The 21,335-nt window shown below is 41.0% G+C and overlaps 1 protein-coding gene across 5 annotated transcripts in view; it reads left to right on the top strand.

The window, feature by feature from the left end:
- The window catches only part of ILRUN (inflammation and lipid regulator with UBA-like and NBR1-like domains), a 107,194-nt gene that overhangs the window by 71,030 nt on the left and 14,829 nt on the right, over positions 1-21,335 (top strand). For 3 of the 5 annotated variants that reach the window (XM_019985651.2, XM_019985650.2, XM_070777856.1), the window contains one exon: positions 17,324-17,652. In XM_019985651.2, coding sequence (XP_019841210.1) covers positions 17,324-17,652 — 329 coding nt within the window. The remainder of the gene's footprint in view (positions 1-17,323; positions 17,653-21,335) is intronic. The other 2 variants (XM_019985652.2, XM_070777857.1) reach the window with 1 other exon arrangement.

Raw genomic sequence — 21,335 nt, 5'->3', positions numbered from 1 at the left:
AGTCCTTTTGCACATTTTACCCCCCAGCATGAATACTTTTATATAACTGAGGGAAAATAAGTCACATATTTTAAAGATGAATCCATTGAGATTAGTTAGTAAGTTTTTAAAAGATTTCTGTAGTCAGTTGATTGTTCCATTCACATTAAAACATAATTGAAAAGGGTTTTTTTTTTTTTTTTTAATGTGCATTGTCTCTGTGGTAAGGTAGATGTCCTGGGTGACCCATTCAAGGAAGTTCACTTAGTCCAACTAAGTGAAGCCTATATCCTTCAGGTACTGTTGGAAACAGCATATTAAGGCTGTGTTTTTGGATCAGACAATGCGGGTTTGAGCAGATGCAGCAAGAGTAAGAACCCTGGCCTGGTTTTCCTGGATGACTCCAGTAGAGCCGCTGGTGACCCATCTTTCTTTCTCAGATGCAATCAGGCACAAGGCCCTTTGCCCATTTTAAAACTCAGGTTATGAGTTTTATTTTTTTAGGAGTTCTTTATATATGTTGGATTGACCAGTGTATAAAGTAGTTATGTAAGATGTTAACAGAAAAACCCAAACCAACTTTTTGGCCCATTATCAGATATTGATTTGTAAGTTTTTTCTCCATTTCATGGTTTGCCTTTGCACTCTATTGATTGTGTCATTTGATCCACAAACATTTTAATTGTTTTTTCCCTGGGTTGTTGTTTGTTTGTTTTTAATGACACAAATATGAATATTTTTACTGATAAAAGGTACAATTCACAAAGAAGATAGAGATCATAAAACATTAGACACCTAACAGAAACCAAAATATATAAAGCAAAAATAAGAAGAAATATAAGGGAAAAATATATATATATATTATCATAGTGAGACACGTTAACATTTCTCTGAGAATATTTTATCAAGTGCAGAAAAAATAAGAATAGGAGCATCTTGAATGATGTCATTAATAATTTAAATATAATAGATTTAATAAATATAAAGTAATACCTGTACATTTGTAGTTTTCAAAAAATTCCAAAATAATTCTGATATGCATCTGGATTTTAAAAAGTAATTCTAGAGTTTTCTATTAAATGTTAGTTTTGATAATATAGAATTCTATTATTTTTCTGCTGACCAATCATGATACAGTGGTGTTGTGAGTAATAGTTACATAATCGCAATAGTGAAAGGTGTTTTATCAGTTTTCACAGTCAACAGCCAGACAAAAAATAAAAAATAATTACAATTGCAAGGCACAATGATAACATGATTAACCTAACAATATAACACAATTACATACAATTTGGGGGGTCAAGCAGAGTGATGTGCTAAGTGGAAGTGCATACACCTGCTCAGCCTGTCTGTGTGTTTTGGTTGGTGCATTTAATCCATTTATATTTAAGGTAATTATCAATATGTATTATCCTGTTATCATTTTCTTAATTGTTTTGGGTTTATTTTCTGTAGGTAGGTCTTTTCCTCTTGTTTCCTGCCTAGAGAAGTTCCTTTAGCATTTGTTGTAAAGCTGGTTTGGTGGTGCTAAATTCTCTTAACTTTTGCTTGTCTAGAAAGCTTTTGATTTCTCCATCAAATCTGAAGGAGAGTCTTGCTCCATAGAGTATTCTTGGTTGTAGGTTTTTTCCTTTCATCACTTTTTTTTTTTTTTTTTTTCCTTTCATCACTTTTAATAGATCATGTCATTCCCTTCTGGCTTGTAGAGTTTCTGTTGAGAAATGGGCTGATAGCCTGAAGGGAGTTCCCTTGAATGTTATTTGTCATTTCCCTTGTTGCTTTTAATATTTTTTAGGGCTTCCTTGGTGGCTCAGATGTAAAGAATTCGCCAGCAATGTGGGAGACCTGGGTTTGATTCCTGGGTTGGGAAGATTCCCTGGAGGAGGGCATGGCAACCCACTCCAATATTCTTGCCTGGAGAATCTCCATGGTCAGAGGAACCTCACAGGCTACAGTCCATGGGGTAGCAAAGAGCTGGACACAACTGAGTGACTAAGCACAGCTCTGTCTTTAATTTTTGTTGGTTTGATTATGGTGTGTTTCAGTGTGTTCCGTCTTTGGTTTACCCTGCCTGAGATTCTCTGTGCTTCCTGTACTTGGTTGACTATTTCTTTTCCCATGTTTGGGAAGTTTTCAGCTATTAATCTCTTATTAATAAATTATAAATATTTATTATAAATATTTTTATCTTATTATAAATATTTTCTCAGGTCCTTTTTCTTTCTAATCTCTTTCTGGGACCCCTACTGTGTGAATGTTGGTGTGTTTAATGTAGTCCCAGAGGTCTCTTAGGCTGTCTTCATTTCTTCTCATTCTTCTTTCTTATTCGCTTCTACAGCAGTGATTTCCAGGAAAACAGACTCCAGTCTTGCAGGGCACAAACAAAACCTTTTGTGCACCAAGACTCAGAAGAAAGGAGTGACCCCACAGGAGACTGAACCAAAACTGCCTGCTAGTGTTGGATGGTTTCCTGTGGGGGAGGCATGGATTGGCAGGGGCTCACCACAGGAATGGGGCAGCAGCCTGGAAGGTCCCCCTTGGAGGTTGCCATCAACCAGAGGGTTGGGTCACCTCAGGCCAAAAAATACCGGGGAGGGAGCACAACCTCACTCATCAGCAGATAGTTGGATTAAAGCTTTACTGAGCAAGGCCCTGCCCACTAGAGGAAGGCCCAGTTTTTTTCACCACCAGAAGGCGATGGCACCCCACTCCAGTACTCTTGCCTGGAAAATCCCATGGACGGAGGAGCCTGGTGGGCTACAGTCCATGGGGTCGCTAAGAGTCAGACACAACTGAGCTACTTCACTTTCACTTTTCACTTTCATGCTTTGGAGAAGGAAATGGCAACCCACTCCATTGTTCTTGCCTGGAGAATCCCAGGGACAGGGGAACTTGGTGGGCTGTCGTCTATGGGGTCGCACAGAGTCAGACACGACTGAAGCGACTTAGCAGCAGCAGTCCCTCCCATCAGGAAGCTTACACAAGCCTCTTAGCCTCCTCCATCAGAGGGCAGACAGAAGAAGCAAGAACCACAGTCCCACAGTGACTAAAACAAAAACCACATTACAGAAAGTCAATCAGCATGTTAAAGCAGAAAGTTATGTCTCAGATGAAAGGACAAGATAAAACCCCAGAAAAACAACTGAATGAAGTGGAGATAGGCAACCTTCTAGAAAAAGAATTCAGAATAATGATAGTGAAAATGATTCTGGATCTTGGATAAAGAATGGAGGCAAATATTGAGAAGATATAAGAAATGTTTACCAAAGACCTAGAAGAACTAAAGAAGAAACAGAGATGAATAATATGCTAGAAGGATCCATAGCAGAATAACTGAGGCAGAAGAACGGATAAATGACCTGAAGGATAACCGTTTTAATTTTGATGTAGTCCAATTTATCTTTTTTCTTTGGTGCTTTTGGAGTCAAATCCAAGAAATTACTTCCAGATCCAGTGTCGTGACTCTTTTCTTCTAAGAGGTTTATGTCTAGATCTTTGATCCATTTAATTTTTATATATGGTGTAAGATAAGGATCCAAATTAATCATTGTGCATGTGGATATCCAGTTTTCCCACCACCATTTGTTGAAAATATTTCCCTTTGCCATTGAATGCTTAGTATTCTTGTCAAAAATCATTTGACCTTAAATGTGAGGGTTTATTTTTGAGCTCTTCATTCTCTTCCATGATCCTTATGTCTGTTTGTAAATACCACACTATTTGGATTACTATTGTTTTGTTGTAATAATACTTGAAATCAAGAAGTGTGATACCGCCATTCTTCTTTTTCAAAATTGTTTGACTCTTAGTGATGCTGAGATCAGTGAAAAGGTTCAAGTGGTAACAGCATGATCCCTGCAAAGATCCTCCCCATCAACCAACCTTTTGCCTAATGTTTTTGTTCATTGATTATTGCCTGAATCATTTCAAATAGGGGTTAGAGAATGGCAATTTTCCCCCACATTTATTAGCTGGGGTAGTTCTGGGGGGAAGAAGCTTTTCTTTATCAACAATGATTTATTTTCCTGAAATTGAGTTTTACAAATAAGGCTAGATTAAATGCTTAATTCTTTACCTTTAATTGCAGTTCTTTAAGAGTAAGGGTTTATTGCTCTATTTACTTTGGTGAAACTAATGAATGATGAGCATTAAAGATTATATATCCTTTTTATAGGTATCAAAAACTCTTAGATTTTATACAAGAAATCTGTTTCACTGTTATTGTTAGAGTCCTCTACTACTACAGTAGTCCTGACTACTGATGATGTCACCAATCATCAGACTTTATTCTTATCATTGACTCTATCTTCCAACAAAGTAACACAGTAAACATTTTTTTTTAATGTCACTTACAGTGCTAAGTACTTCTGCATAAATAATTTAATATTTTTTTGTATTTATCGAGCACTCCTACCCTGTGTGCCGTCACCATCCTGGGATGTTTCCCCAGACATCTCCCTCCCGTGCTGCCCCTTTCAGTTAGGCCGCTGCTCTTACTCTAGGCGCTCGTTTCTGTTTATTCATTTATGGAGTGTCCATTTGGAGTTGTGTTTTGCAGACACCAGCAGATGTATGTAAATGTGTCCCTTATCTTACAAAGGAGTGTTATAACTATAGATACCGATATACATCTTACTTTTTTTCCCACTTAATTCTAGAGATTAGTGTAGAAATCTTCATTCTTTTTCTGGCTGTGGTGTATTCTCTTTGCTAGATATGTCTTCATTTTTCTAGCTTAGACTCCATTGATGGACATCTGAGTTATTTAAAACTTCTTCCAATATGAAATAAAAATCCTTTGGAGACATAATATTGGCACACATTATTGTTTTACATGCCTTGAAAAAGTACGTATAGGTTGGATTGATAAAAAAAATTTCTTGCTGTTGCATATATAAATAATGTACTATTAATTTTTCTCTAGCTTCTTCCCCATTTCTCTTCTCTTTTTCACATTCCTGATAGTATCAGAAATGGATATTCCCTCCTGTTTGCCTAGTCTCATGACTTCTTTCCATTCAGGCTTCTGTCCCTCCTACGCCACTAAAACTGCTGCTCTTTTCAAAATCACCAGTGACCTACATGATGCTGCAGCCAGTGCTTTGTTCTCAGTTCTCAACTTACTTGATTTGTTAGCTGCACTGGGTCCAGTTAATAATTCTGTTCTCCTTGATATACTTTTGTCACTAGGCTTCTTGAGTACTGTATACTCCTGGTTTTCCTTTATTCTTTGGCCTCCTCCTCTTTCTTTTTTTCTGGCCTCCTGAATTCACTCCTCTTTTTTTTTTTTTTTCTTCCCCTCCCCGAATTCACTCCTCTTTCCTTTTGTTATCAGCTGGTGGTAGGCCTACTTCAGGGGAGGGTAGTTGTACAAGAAGAGAAGACTGGTAGGAAGGGGTGGAATCTCTGTGCTTCTAGGAGTTGAGGCTGGGAGTGGGAGGAGAGGAGGGCATCTGGGTTCAGAGAGCACCTGAAATGAGCCTGTAGTCTGACAAAAGCGTATTGATTGACATGTGGTGAGAGAAGGCATTCCAGGGGAACTGTGGGGTGCCATGTATGACATCGGCCGGGGTCAGCAGCTTCTGTAAGCTTGGGTTCCTGCTGAAGGAGTCAGAAAAGGCTCTGGGGAAGTGGGATTAATTTTGGATTGGCTGCTGTTTCTGAGGTAGGGCTAGAGGGGAGGATTATTAGGATTTGGGTGATGTTGTGGGGAAGGGCACTTTGGCAGTTGGATAGCCTCAGTGATAATAGATGGCTCTAACAAAGCTAATCTGGGGGCATCATTGATAAGAAAGCAAGTAGCCACTGAAAGAGAGTCAGTATAACATTTTACAGCATCTGAATGACCTTGCGAGAAACAGTGTCTCCTGTTATCTTTGTGTCTACCTTTCTCTGTGTCTGTCCTTCCAGCCCAATTAATGGCAATTTTCCCCCCATTCTGAGCCAGTTTTCATCTTTTGTCTCAGACCTGTGTATGTTTTTACTCTTCATTTCGTGGCACTGATTTTACTGGGTTTGGGAAGTAGGAATCCTTATTTCCTAAGACCTTATTAAATCCTAAGATTTAATAAGAGATTATTAAATCCTAAAATTTAATAAGAGATTATTAAATCCTAAAATTTATTTATTTATTTTTAATCCTAAAATTTAATAAGAGATTAAATGACAACTAAAACCCCCTCTCTCCCCTCACCTGCCGTGTTACGGCAGAAGCTCGTGATTATTACATAGGGCGTGATTTGAAAAAACTGTGAAAATGAATCGTCTCTTTGTTGTTGCCATGTCTGCTTTTCTTTCTGAGCCTCTCTCCCTATTCCAGGCACTGAATACCCCTCACTGTCTCGTCTCATCCAGGCTTCCAGTGCTCTGTCCTGGGCTTCTCTTTCTTCTCCCCCTTGTGCTCTTAGGCCTATTGGCTAATCTAATGATGAGGTTAATGTAGCTTAATATGTTCCTTATGGAGGCGTTTTCATTTTAAAATGAAATTCCTTACCTCACACCAGTCAGAATGGCCATCGTAAAAAGATCTACAAATAATAAATGCTGGAGAGGATGTGGGGAAAAGGGAACCCTCTTGCACTGTTGATGGGAATGTAAATTGATACAGCCACTATGGAGAACAATATGGAGATTCCTTAAAAAACTAGGAATAAAACTACCATGTGATCCAGCAATCCCACTTCTGGGCATATACCCTGAGAAAGCCATAATTGAAATAGACACATATACCCCAGTGTTCATTGCAGCACTATTTAAAGTAGTAAGGACATGGAAGCAACTTAGATGTCCATCAACAGATGAATGGATAAAGAAGCTGTGGTATGTATATACAATGGAATATTGCTCAACCATAAAAAGGAGCGCATTTGAGTCAGTGCTAATGAAGTGGATGAACCTAGAGCCTATTACAAAGAGTGAAGTAAGTCAGAAAGAGAAAAACAAATATTGTATATTAATGCATATATGTGGAATCTAGAAAGACGGTACTGAAAGGTTACTGCTACGAGCTGTGAAGGATGCCGGGATTCTTGGCCTCCGGAGGAGAGGAATTTGACCTGGAGCCAGTGACAAGGCTTGATCACTCAGAGCTTTATGTGTAGCAAAGTTTTATTAAAGTATAAAAGAGATAGTGAAAGCTTCTGACATAGACATCAGAAGGGGACAGAAAGAATGCCCCCTTGCTAGTTTTTAGCAAGGAGTTATTTACCTGTTAGGAAGCTGCTAATTAGAGGAAGGAAACACCTCAAAACTGAGAGAGTTGCACCAGACCCCCTCACCCACAACATGCATTTTGAGGTAGCATTGGCACCAGGTGAGTCATCCCCAGTCATAAAACAAATGACATGAATCTTGAAGAAAGGCAGATTTTCAAGCAAATACATAGTTCATTAACATAGCTTCAGTTCAGTCACTCAGTCGTGTCTGACTCTTTGCGACCCCATGGACTGCAGCACGCCAGGCCTCCCTGCCCATCAGCAACTCCTGGAGCTTACTCAAACTCATGTCCGTTGAGTCATTGATGCCATCCAACTGTCTCATCCTCTGTCGTCCCCTTCTCCCTTAAGGAAGATATGTCCCTGAGAAAAACTCATTGGTTAGCTCAAGATTTGAGATAAAGTTCAGTTCAAGTGGAACCAGGTGCCTTGACAATGCAGGATTAGAAGAGAAAAGAAAAAAAAAAAGTCTGCCACTTGCCGTTTATTTCCTCCTGCTGCTTGGGGACTGTTAACGAACCTGTTTGCAGGGCAGCAGTGGAGATGCAGACACAGAGATCAGACTTAGGGACAAAGGGAAGTGGGAGGAGAGGATGGGATGAATTGAGAGAGCAGCATGGAAGCAGACACACTACCATATGTAAAATAGACAGCCAGTGGGAATGTGCTGTGTGATTCAGGGAACGCAGACTGGGTCTCTGTGACCACTTGGCGAGGTGGGATGGGGTGGGAGGTGGGAGGGAGGTTCAGGAGGGAGAGGACACATGTATACCTGTGGCTGGTTCTCGTTGATGTATGGCAGAGACTAACACAGTATTGTAAAGCAGTTATCTTTCCATCAAAAGTAAATTTTAAAAAGAAATTCCTGAGAAAATATGAAACTAAGGGATACGTTTTTACTACACAGTGTGGCAAGATGGAGGGGAGTGAAGATGGGGAGGGAGGCGGAGTTGAGTAGAGGCAGCCCTGGAGCAGTCACTCTGCTGTAGATGGCGCCTAGGCCCCAGAAATCAAGAGTTGCCTGTGAGGAGCGGATGAACTGGAGCCCGGCTGTCCCTTCCCCCGTAGATCCTAAGGTAGGTGTTGTGTTAATAGTGAAAGTATCTAAGTGCCTGGGCAGGTGGCATGGGAGCAAAGCGTGTGTGGAGTAAAGAGTATGGAAATGCAGACTGGAGATTGATGCTGGACAGAGACAGAGGTGTCGAGACCTGCTGTAACGCCGACCTTTGCACTACCTGATAGAGGCATGTTTCAGGCTGCCAGAGCACCAGCGCGCAGACTCTCCTTTCCATTGACTCCCTTCTCACTGAAGCCAGGCAGCGCACACCCAGCCTCCCTACTCTGGAAATGAAACATGAGCCCCTATGGCTTGTAGCCCAGCAGCTGACTAGAGCCTGTTTACCTCTGTAGACCTAAGTTGTTTCTTAATCCTCAGGGAGAAATATGGAGTTCCTACAGTGCTTTGAAGATGAGTTGAGCTTTAGGAAGGATTTGAATTTGCAGTCTCCAAATCCAAATCTAGGAGTGGCTAAAACCAGCCTGTGTCTCCTGGTGCTGTCTCACAGCTCTTGGGGATGAGCCCAAGGCAGTTGTTCTAGAGCTCAGAAGACTGTGAGATTTCAGTCCTAGCCACAGTTGGAATTACTTTGAGGTGTCCTTATATAATGGATCTTTGAAAGTGGTACTTTCTGAAGCCTCCAGCCCTTTCCCCTTGGGAACCCAGACCAAGTAGAACCTATTAATGCAGCAGTTTATCACTTGCTTTCCGTGGCTTCCATTTGCATCTTGTGTGGGGCACAGGCAGGCTCTGGAATTAGGCAGTTTCAGCCCAGTATCCACATCAAGCTGGTTCATTTGTGCAGTCCTTGCTGTTCCTGTTTGAAGACTGTAATGCCCTTACTGCACTGCTGAGAAGGGGCTGACCCATAAGGGTGAGATTTCCCTGCAGGTAGGAATGACTCGAGTCCAGTTGATGGGGTGGTCTTTTTGAGGCCTCTGAAGAACTGAGTGAGTGATGGCTCCTCCTGCCTGCCCTGCTACAGCTTTGTTCTGTCCCCTGTAGATCAAAGTACTCTCCTTTGTCGTCACTTCACTACAGAGAGAACTGTTAGTGTTGGCTTTGTTACAACTTTACCTTTTAATGTCTGAAAATACACTTTTAAAATACTATACTAATTATTTTAGTAAACTTGTAACAATTTTTAGCTTTACAGTTAGTTTCATAGATGAACAGAGTTCCCATGTACCCGGTTTGCCCCGTTGTTAGCATCTTACATAGTCACGACACTCTTGCTAGTGTGAAGGCGCCGATGTTGGTACCTTACTATGAACTCAACTCCAGACTTTGCATTTCATCGTTTTTCCTACCTTTCTGTGTCAGAAATCCTTCTGTTCCAGAAACTAGAGTCCCATGTTACGCTTACTGGTCATGTGTCCCAGTCTCCTCTGGTCTGTGACAGTTTCTGTCTTTGCATGTTTTTCATATCCCCTGATAGTTTTGAGGAATACTGGCAAGTATCCTTTATATAAACTGTCCTTTATAATGTCCTCCAGTCTGAGCTTATCTGATGTTTTCCACATTATTGGACTGATGTTACAAGTTTAGGAAAGAATACTACGAAAGTGAAGTGCCCTGAAGTGCCCTATGGCGAGGTAGGGGTACTTGATATTTGCAAAATATCTCTGATGAAACTAACCTTGGTCACTTGGTTAAGTAGTTTGTTTGCCAGTTTCTCCACCATAAAGTTAATCCTTTTCTCTTTCCCTATGCTATCACTAAGATAGAGTGGGTTGGGGACGGTGTATAGAATTAAGCTGTACCTCTTGGAAGGGAGAGTATCTTTATATATTATATATCTATATCTATCTGTCTATCTATATGTATGTATGTATATTATTTGGAATTCTTTTGTAAGAAAGTTTGTCTCTTCTCCCTCATTTATTTATAGAACTATGAACTCATGTATATTTATTTTATAATTGGAGTTACAATGCAGTGCTCCATTATCTTGTCGCCCATGTTGTTCCAGCTCCAGAGGGACCTCTTTCAGATGGCTCCTGTATCCCTGTAACATGCTCCATCTTTTTGTGTTTTGAGCACTTCCTTACTTTCTGGTGCAACAAGATGTTCCAGGCTTTTCTTAAATTTTCCATGCCCCAGCCCTAGAATTAGCCATTTCTCCAAGAAGCCCTTGGTTTTTTTCATTAGAGAATAGTGTTTAGGAACCACTGAACACTAGGAGTGGCCATTGCTCCTGGGGAGTCATTACTTGTAGGTCACATTAGTAATTAGAGCTAGAGTGTGTGTATATGCCCACTACCCCTGTATGCAGAATGTCTAGTTGTTTCTGTTTCTTTATTTGTATATATATTAGGATAATGGTGAGTTTGTATTGATGTGTCTGACTTTAATCCAGTACCACAGGGTTTTAGAATGCCTTCTTTGCTTGCTTTACTGTAATGTCCTTCTTCCATGAAGAAAAACCTTGCACCCACTATCCATTTACTTACATTCAGCCCAGTATACCCGTTCCTGTACTATAAATATATTGTAACCTATATTCCCACAAGAAACAAGTTTACCAGTTCTAATATTGTACTCATTTTTTTAAACTATTTCTATTGTAGTGGACAAATCGTAGGTGCTTGTTTACTTTTATTATGATGTTATTTAAGTGGTTTTCATATTCTTTAATCTGGGATGTGTTTGTATGTCAGCATGATTGATTAAGATGATGGATTTTGTCTACAAGTTTAATGTTTCCATTTTACTCCACACTTCTGATAGTCTAAACTTAAGAGTTAAAAGGTTATGTTCTTTCTTCAGTAATTTATGACACATTTCTACAAAAGGAAGTATAGACTTATTAAAAGTTTATACTTACTATTACAGGTTTTATTATATGTAAAAGAGACGAGTTGAAGGAAATAAGATTTGCATCACCTTCTCACCCCAAAGTTCTGGCTCAGGTGCTTTTTAAAAATTTGCCTTAAGGCAAGACATCTAAACTCAGTTTCTCCATTTGCTCAGTAAGTCTTGACAGTGTAGGCTTGATACTTGGTTATATTTTCTTGGCTACTTTTCTAGTACATCCTGTGTTGACCCATTCTTGTTATTGGTGCCAAAGATCATATGCCTATCAGTAAAGATATTATGGTCCTGGGAAATGAGACTGACTTAACTAAAGCTTTCATTCCCTAGACACTTGGTTCCCAAATTCCTGTGGGGAAGAAAGAAATGTGGGTTTAAAAAGCTATACTAAGAGCTAGAAGTTCTTGATAATCATCATGGTTAACTTCTAACTTGAAGTCTGACCTTGGGCCATCACTTCTACCTCCAGACCACAAATCCTTCATCTAGAAAGTGAAACAGTTCCATTAGATAACTCCTAAAGTTTCTTACAGCTGTGGTTTTATCATCAGAGACAGTGAAATAACCTGGTATACGGCCATGCCATCCTGAATGCACGGGTTCTCTTCTGATCTCAGAAGCTAAGCAGGGTCGGGCCTGCTTAGTACTTGAATGAGAGATAGTGAAATACCTGGTTGGCAGGTTTAATCTCAGTAGTTAAGGTGCTCTGGCAAGAATTGGAAATGGTCAGCCTGTTTGAAATAAGCTTATTGGACCATTCATTATCATCCTTTTAATTTGTTTAATTAAAATACACACACACACACTGTGTGTGGGGTGAAATGTGAGGTCTATAGGTAGAATGAGGAGGGCTCAGATGGTACCATGGAGAAGATGTAGTCTTCATAGTGTAGTGAAGAAGTAGTAGTATGAAGAAGACTTCGTAATGTAGTCTGCAGAATGCTCCATCATGGTAGTGACTTTGGAGAATCAGAACTGGGCTGTTTATTATTTGGTGTTTATGAATCAGGGACTCCTTAAGTGACATTCCTTTTACAGCTATTATGTAGAATCTGTGAACAGTACAGAAAAATAGCCAAGGTGAAGAGACTATGATGGCTTAAGTATGATTAAGGCTCAGTGAGTTGTATTGAAGAAGCTTTCGCTGTCAAAGCATTAGTCTCGTACTGCTAACAGCCTTCAGAAAAGTCTGTTCCTTCTCATAAGAGTTTCCTGAGCTAAGAGAATGAAACATATGACCTATAGCCGAGTATGCTATCCATACCATATTTTACAAGACAATTTTGGTAAACAGATGAGTGGAAGACAAAAGTAGGAATTAATATACTAAAAGACAAGGCATTTTGCTTGGAAAAAATTAATAATAGAGTGAAGGAATGTTGCCTTTGGTTAGAAAGTATAAAATAAGAGAGCACAGAATGAGTCTCCCTCAGGCTGCCTGCCATTGAATTGTTCTTTAAAAGCCACATGGTATCAGTTTATGAGATTGAACCTTGTATGAAAGTCTTGAATGATAATGTCCTCTGACCCCCATTCCTGGCTCCTCTTCCACATTTCTAAATGAAGTGGTACTCTGCCTGTCTTTGTTTACAGTGTTAAATCCACAAGTTGAACTTTTTTGATACTTATGTAAAGTTTTACACTTGCTTTAACAGTGTGTCTGAAATGGATGTCCATTCCTTGATCCACACTGGTGTTACTAGCAGCTTTAGCTTCCTCTTCACAATAGGTAAAAAGAGTTGCTCATTATAGAAGTGAACAGTAGATGTCACTGCATCTCCACTCACTACTGCTCTGGCTCAGTTTATTTGGATACAACCAAGTTTTAATACAGCTTCCAAATCACTAACCTTAAATCAAGTATTTATGGCTATCTGACAATTAAGATCCCCTTTTTCAGATATAGAATTGAAAACTGAGAACAAACATAATCCAGAAGAGTTTTCTTCAATTTCCTTTTTAGTGTATTTGTTCTCAGTTCAGTTCAGTCGCTCAGTCGTGTCTGACTCTCTGCGACCCCATGAATCGCAGCACACCAGGCCTCCCTGTCCATCACCAACTCCTGGAGTTCACTCAAACTCACGTCCATCGAGTCGGTGATGCCATCCAGCCATCTCATCCTCTGTCGTCCCCTTCTCTTCCTGCCCCCAATCCCTCCCAGCATCAGGGTCTTTTCCAGTGAGTCAACTCTTCGCATGAGGTGGCCAAAGTATTGGAGTTTCAGCTTTAGTCCTTCCAATGAACACCCAGGACTGATCTCCTTTAGAATGGACTGGTTGGATCTCCTTGCAGTCCAAGGGACTCTCAAGAGTCTTTTCCAACACCACAGTTCAAAAGCATCAATTCTTAAGCACTCAGCTTTCTTCACAGTCCAACTCTCACATCCATACATGACCACTGGAAAAACCATAGCATTGACTAGATGGACCTTTGTTGGCAAAGCAATGTCTCTGCTTTTTAATATGCTATCTAGGCTGATCATAACTTTCCTTCCAAGGAGTAAGTGTCTTTTAATTTCCTATCTGCAGTCACCATCTTCAGTGATTTTGGAGCCCAAAAAAATAAAAGTCTGACACTGTTTCCACTGTTTCCCCATCTTTTTCCCATGAAGTGATGGGACCAGATGCCTTGATCTTCATTTTCTGAATGTTGGGCTTTAAGCCAACTTTTTCACTCTCCTCTCTTACTTTCATCAAGAGGCTTTTTAGTTCCTCTTCACTCTCTGCCATAAGGGTGGTGTCATCTGCATATCCGAGGTTATTGATATTTCTCCCGGCAATCTTGATTCCGGCTTGTGCTTCTTCCAGCCCAGCGTTTCTCATGATGTACTCTGCATAGAAGTTAAATAAGCAGGGTGACAATATACAGCCTTGATGTACTCCTTTTCCTATTTGGAACCAGTCTGTTGTTCCATGTCCAGTTCTAACTGTTGCTTCCTGATCTGCATACAGATTTCTCAAGAGGCAGGTCAGGTGGTCTGGTATTCCCATCTCTTTCAGAGTTTTCCACAGTTTATTGTGATCCACACAGTCAAAGACTTTGGCGTAGTCAATAAAGCAGAAATAGATGTTTTTCTGGAACTCTCTTGCTTTTTCCATGATCCAGCGGATGTTGGCAGTTTGATCTCTGGTTCCTCTGCCTTTTCTAAAACCAGCTTGAACATCTGGAAGTTCACGGTTCATGTATTGCTGAAGCCTGGCTTGGAGAATTTTGAGCATTACTTTACTAGCGTGTGAGATGAGTGTGCAATTATGCAGTAGTTTGAGCATTCTTTGGCATCGCCTTTCTTTGGGATTGAAATGAAAACTGACCTTTTCCAGTCCTGTGGCCACTGCTGAGTTTTCCAAATTTGCTGGCATATCGAGTGCAGCACTTTCATAGCATCATCTTTCAGGATTTGAAATAGCTCAACTGAAATTTCATCACCTCCACTAGTTTTGTTGGTAGTGATGCTTCCTACAGCCCACTTGACTTCACATTCCAGGATGTCTGGTTCTAGGTGAGTGATCACACCATTGTGATTATCTGGGTCCTGAAGATCTTTTTTGTACAGTTCTGTATATTCTTGCCACTTCTTAGTATCTTTTGCTTCTGTTAGGTCCATACCATTTCTGTCCTTTATCGAGCCCATCTTTGCATGAAATGTTCCTTTGGTATCTCTGATTTTCTTGAAGAGATGTCTAGTCTTTCCCATTCTGTTGTTTTCCTTTATTTCTTTGCATTGATCACTGAGGAAGGCTTTCTTATCTCTCCTTGCTATTCTTTGGAACTCTGCATTCAGATGCTTATATCTTTCCTTTTCTCCTTTGCTTTTCTCTTCTCTTCTTTTCACAGCTATTTGTAAGGCCTCCCCAGACAGCCATTTTGCTTTCTTGCATTTCTTTTCCATGGGGATGGTCTTGATCCCTGTCTCCTGTACAATGTCACAAACTTCCGTCCATAGTTCATCAGGCACTCTATCAGATCTAGTCCCTTAAATCTATTTCTCACTTCCACTGTATGATCATAAGGGATTTGATTTAGGTCATATCTGAATGGTCTAGTGGTTTTCCCTGCTTTCTTCAATTTAAGTCTGAATTTGGCAATAAGGAGTTCATGATCTGAGCTACAGTCAGCTCCCGGTCTTGTTTTTGCTGACTGTATAGAGCTTCTCCATCTTTTTGTTCTAGGCTTATATATTTATACAGTACTGCTGCTACTGCTAAGTCACTTCAGTTGTGTCCGACTCTGTGCGACCCCATAGACGGCAGCCCACCAGGCTCCCCCGTCCCTGGGATTCTCCAGGCAAGAACACTGGAGTGGGTTGCCATTTCCTTCTCCAGTGCGTGAAAGTAAAAAGTGAAAGTGAAGTCGCTCAGTCGTGTCCGACTCCTAGCGACCCCATGTACTGCAGCCCACCAGGCTCCTCCGTCCATGGGATTTGCCAGGCAGGAGTACTGGAGTGGGATGCCATTGCCTTCTCCCATTTGTACACTAGTCCCCCACTTATCTGTGGGGGATATGTTCTGAGACCCTCTAGTATGGACGGTGAAACCACAGACAGCACTGAACCCTATATATACTGTTTTTCCCTATACATACCTAACTATGATAAAGCCTAATTTACAAATTATTCACATTAAGAGATTGTCAACAATAATATATTTGAACAGTTAAGACAATATACAGTAATAAGTTATGTGAATGTAGTCTCTCTCAAAATAGCTTATTGTCCAAATTCAACACCTTTTCCATCTTAACAAAGCACTTACCACTTGCTGTGGATCTCACTTTTGCAGTTTAAAGTGTAACAGCAAAACTAGCATGAAGTTTCCTTTTTCCTTCACAGTTTCATGGTTAGAAGATTTGTTACTCTAAGTCTTAGCAACCTCAGTATATGGTTTTGCTTCTCTTTCCTTATTCAGTTGAAAGCTTTTCACCTTTGCAGTTGAAGCACATTATGACTTCTCTTTGGCATATCTGAATTGGCCAGCATCAGTACTCTTGCACTTTGGGGCCATTATTAAGTGCCATAAGGGTTACTTGAGTACAAGTGCTTGCTGACAAGGAAAGGAAAATGAAGAACTGAATTATGACCAAAAGTCCTACAATGCATCTTTCCAAAGAAACCTCTTACAGTTTCAGTGTAGATGGTACAGTTTCCATATCTGACAGATTAAGTTGGTATTAACTTGAATTATTTTAGAAAGCCTGAGGCATACTGAATTTGATATCTTTTGAACTTGTTGTTGAGTCACTTAGTTGTGTCTGACTCTGTGCAACCCCATGGACTGCAGCATGCCAGGCTTCCCTGTCCATCACCGTCTCCTGGAGTTTGCCCAAATTCATGCCCATTTAATCAGTGATGCCATCTAACAATCTCATCCTCTGTTGTCCCCTACTCCTCCTGCCTTCAGTCTTTCCCAGCATCAGGGTCTTTTCCAGTGAGTCACATCAGGTGGCCAACGTATTGGAGCTTCAGCTTTAGCATTAGTCCTTTCAATGAATATTCAAGATTGATTTCCTTTGTCATTGACTGATTTGATCTCCTTGCTGTCGAAGGGACTCTAAAGAGTCTTCTCCAGAACCACAGTTTGGAAGCATCAAATCTTCAGCACTCAGCCTTCTTTATGAACCAACTCATAGATGGTGAAAATAGCCAGGGTGATATCTGTTCTCATATGTTAGGGTTAGTGCTGGTTTCCTCCTGGTATAACTACTAATAGTTGCCTCGTTTACTCTCAGTTGTCCTAGTTTGGACAATAGGTGGTCACTCTAAATAGCCCAAGAGGGAGGTGGTTAATAAGTTGCAATTCTAGTCATTACAGGCACTTCTTTTTTTTTTTTTTAAATAAACTCAAGAGTTATGCCTGCCCTGAATTTTCTGAGTTAAATCTACAAAATAAAGTAAAACCCATGAGTTTGTAATTCTGAAAATATTACCTTTGGGTTTGTATGTATTGATCATTGTTCTTTGGAGTAATGATTTCCAAATATGGTTATGCATCAAAATCAACTAGGGACCTTTTTACAAATAGTTTCATGGGTCTCAACCATAGACCTCTACTGATTTTGTACCAGAGTTTGAACTTGACATTACTAAAAATGTAGAACTGCATGCAATGCAAATGTAATAGGTTACTCTGTCAGTAAAGCTTCTAAAGTAGCATGTAGGAACATTTCTTTGTGTGGTTTGGGTGGTATCTGGGGTTCTCCGTGATGGCTGCTTTGAGCCTTGAGGGTATGCCGGGCGTTGACATGAGTTGCCTTTTTGTTTCAGATGTCATCTGGGTCATTCTCAGTGTGGAAGTGGGTGGACTTTTAGGAGTCACGCAGCAGCTGTCATCTTTTGAAACGGAGTTCAACACACAGCCACATCGCAAGGTAGAAGGAAACTTCAACCCGTTTGCCTCTCCCCAAAAGAACCGACAATCAGATGAAAACAACTTAAAAGACCCTGGGGGTTCCGAGTTCGACTCGATCAGCAAAAACACATGGGCTCCTGCTCCTGACCAAACCGAGCAAGATGAGAATAGACTCTCACAGAACTCTGTAAATCTATCCCCCAGCAGTCACGCAAACAACTTATCAGTAGTGACTTACAGTAAGGTAGGTGCCCTCGGAGAAGAGGAGAAGGGATAGGCGGTGGGCGTTGGGATTTGTGATACCCCTTCTGGCAAACCTAGAAGCCTAGAATGTTCTTTAAGACTGCTTAGCTCTCCTGCCAATGCAATAGCACAAAAACCTACCCCTTCTCCCCTCCCCCCCTCCCCCATCTCCAGGTCCTGTGGGTATTAACTCCTCCATCCACATTTTATAAATACTGCTGTCTCTCTGCTCTGGTTTGGGTGTTGAAAGAACAGAGTTCTTTACCTTTAGCATTTAAAAAAAAAAAGTCAAAATATCACCAGGCATTCTTCCAGTGTAAATGTGTACTAAATGTAGAGCAATAACACACCTTTGGAATTTGTTCCTACTGTTTATTTTTTTTGGTTTTGGGTAGAGTGTTTTTCCTGAAGAAAAAGACAGACTCAATTATTTATCCTACGTGTTGTTGGGCTTCCACTTTACTGACCTAGTTCCCAAGCCTTGATTATCTTCCCGTCTCTTGCGGCCCATCTGCCTCCTCACTGACAACCCAGAGTGGCCCAAGTGATATTTTGACTTTTCATGTGTGCAGAATAAGTGAGAGAATTGTTTGTTGAGTTAATCATAATTTTAAATATTCTGATTGTTCTAAGACTGTCTTCTAGGTGTTTGATCTCTTGATCTGCTTCCCTATGCTTGCTGATTACACAGCGCCTTCCATATTCTGCTAAGGGTGAAGACGGTTGCTGGTTGTTTTTGGTTGGTTGAATAAAGCCCTGCTGCTGAGAGCTAACTGTTGTAGGTGATTTGTGTGGCAGGGCCTGTGAGCACTGCTGTTCCTTCTTCGAATAAAAATGTGATGCATTAAGCTTAGCTTCCCATTTATAGAATCGTATAACTGTTAAGTCTTTGCTTGCTTCATGCTGGCATTCACCCTCAATATTTTAAAAATAAAATTGATTGTTATTTGAGGGACAGCTTGCTGTGTTTTAAGAATGGCATTTTTCTGATCAGTGCTTTATATGTGGTCTAGATCCACAGGCAAATTAAGAAAACAAACTTGGTGATGTGAACTCTTTCTCCACATGGTCGAAAGAGGGACTTCATTCAGTAGAAGGGTAACAAGATTGATTTATTAGTTAGATGGTCATTATAAAGGATTGTGTGGAATCATGTTAGTCGTACAGGATATAAGAAGCAAATAGGCGAGGGAATGGCTTATATTGGAGGAAAGTCTTCACGTCTTAACATTCTAAGAAAAGATTTTTCCTCTAAGTTCCTATTGCTCCAGATAGCTCTTGCTTAAATTTAACCCTTCAGGGTATGGCTATTCCAGGTGGTACAGGCCCTAGGGTAAGCATGCCCTGTTAGAAGGAGAATTCTGAAGCAGTTGAGTGTGCTGTGAAGATGGGAGCTGCAGAAAGCAGAACCTGTTGCCCCAGTGCTTTCTGTAATGGAGGCCCCTCCACCCAGTCGAGCTCCATGGCTCGGCCGTCACTGTAGCCTGAGAGGGCTGCTGCTCCTGGCCAGAGACTGCACTTTTTTCCTGGGTTTCGAACCTGTTAATTATTTTTTGCTCCTTTATGGCTTTAGGGACTGTTGCCCTTTAAGTCTGTCATTGCCCTGGCCTGGGTGGAGTTGGGGGCTTATTTCATAAACTGTAGGATCATTTAGAAATAGCATTTGCAAGAACCACAGAGAAAAGTTTCTCATTGCAGATGATATCCAAGACTGTTGCCTATAATGCATTGAGAATGTGGCACTTGGACCCCAAAGAGAAATCAGAGCCTCCTTTTCTTCTTAAGTGAATCAGAATCTTATTCAGAAGGCACTTGTGTGAACACTAGCAAGTCCTCCGGTAGCAATTCTGGCTAAAATGGAGTCAGCTCTGCCTCTGAGAACGCCTTAGAATTGGGGTAGAGGATAGACAGTCACCAGTAAGGACTTATCGACACATCTGCACTGATGTACAAATCAGTGTACATTATTGAATGTGGAGACTTGAAGGATAAGTTATCACTCCCAGCTCGAAGTTCTCAGTGCAGTGGGGAGATGAAACACGCGTGCCGTTCGGTCCAGGTGAAGTGTGAATGTGGTCAGTAGAGCACCACACAGTCAGAATGTATGGTTTGTGTGCGCGGCTGGGGGTTAGTTAAGAAGGCGGAGATAAAGCAGAGGTGGGGCTGATGTAAAAGCACAGATTTGGAAAGACAGGAAGGATGATGATAGCAGAGCAGTTGCAGTGCTGAAGGCAGAATACTGAGTAAGCGCGGTGTGGTCAGGAGTGATGAGTGGGGGTGACGTTCAGTTAGTTGCGATATGTTCCTTTAGATGAAAAAATTTGGATAGAATAATTACAAATGGCTCTGAAAAAAATTGGACTATAGTTAAATGAATATCTTCAAGCAGGGATCATTCATAATTCTAAGTATTTGTGTTTGGCTTAAGAATATAGATTTATTTATTTATAAGGCAAGACTGCTTAAGGTTCTGAAGGGGTGTACTTGACCAAGTGATGAGATCAAGTAGAGACTAGAGTTATTTTTTAACCATTCCCGTGTGCCAGGTGTGCTGCCAAGTACTTTACATGTATCATCTCGTATTTTGATAAGAAAACAAAAGCTCTGAGGGGCTTACTTGCCCCAGTATCACACAGCTAGTGAGGGGCAGAGCTGGGACTCCAGTCCAGGTGCCACATTACTGAAGGTATTAGTAGGTGAGCCTGGGCTCCGCTTAGATCTGCCTTTGTTTTGTTTTTCCTGTGATCAAAAGCATTAACTGAGTCGATGACCAGTATTATCAAGGTGTGAAAGACACAGAAGTTGAAGAAAGAGGCTCTAATGTAAACTGGGGATTGCTGTGGCATTTCTTTTTGGTGGGGGGTGGAAGAGTTCCTCTATTTGTTGAGTCTTTACAGTAGTGATTTCTTTTTATAGTTGATAAAAATAAAAACTTTTTAAACTCTCAGGGTGCACCAACCATGTGGTGTTAATAATAAATAGCCCCCTTTTGTTTATGAATGAGTGGAAAGACTGAGATAGCATCCTAGAAATCTAGAGTTAGAGCAGAGGTGTTCAGTTCACCCCAGGTGCCATCTTTATTGGATAGGAAAGCTGAGCGCCAAAGAATTGATGCTTCTGAACTGTGGTGTTGGAGAAGACTCTTGAGAGTCCCTTGGACTGCAAGGAGATCAAACCAGTCCATTCTAAAGGAGATCAGTCCTGAATATTCACTGGAAGGACTGATGTTGAGACTGAAACTCCAGTACTTTGGCCACCTCATGCGAAGAATTGACTCAATGGAAAAGACTCTGATGCTGGGAGGGACTGGGGGCAGGAGGAGAAGGGGACGACAGAGGATGAGATGGCTGGATGGCATCATTGACTCGATGGACGTGAGTCTGAGTGAACTCCGGAAGTTGGTGATGGACAGGGAGGCCTGGTGTGCTGCGATTCATGGGGATGCAGAGTTGGACACGACTGAGCGACTGAACTGAACTGACTGAGGTGGAGCACCTGGTGCCCTGGTATCAGGGATCACTGAGTTGGCAGTAGATTTGATTTACTCTAAAGAAATTCCCTGCCTGCCCTGAAGGCTGGAGAGAGCATGATTCTCTGGGAAGCCCATGACCACAGTTGTAGGAGACCCGTCCAGTTTCCTGCTGCTTCCATAGTTACAGTTTAACTTGCTAAGGTTGGTAGGAT

This window comes from Bos indicus, chromosome 23 (genome assembly GCF_029378745.1).
Source record: "Bos indicus isolate NIAB-ARS_2022 breed Sahiwal x Tharparkar chromosome 23, NIAB-ARS_B.indTharparkar_mat_pri_1.0, whole genome shotgun sequence".
NCBI classification, from domain to species: Eukaryota; Metazoa; Chordata; class Mammalia; order Artiodactyla; family Bovidae; genus Bos; species Bos indicus.
Note: the sequence above shows the minus strand (reverse complement) of the source record. Positions and strands in the feature narration are given on the sequence as shown.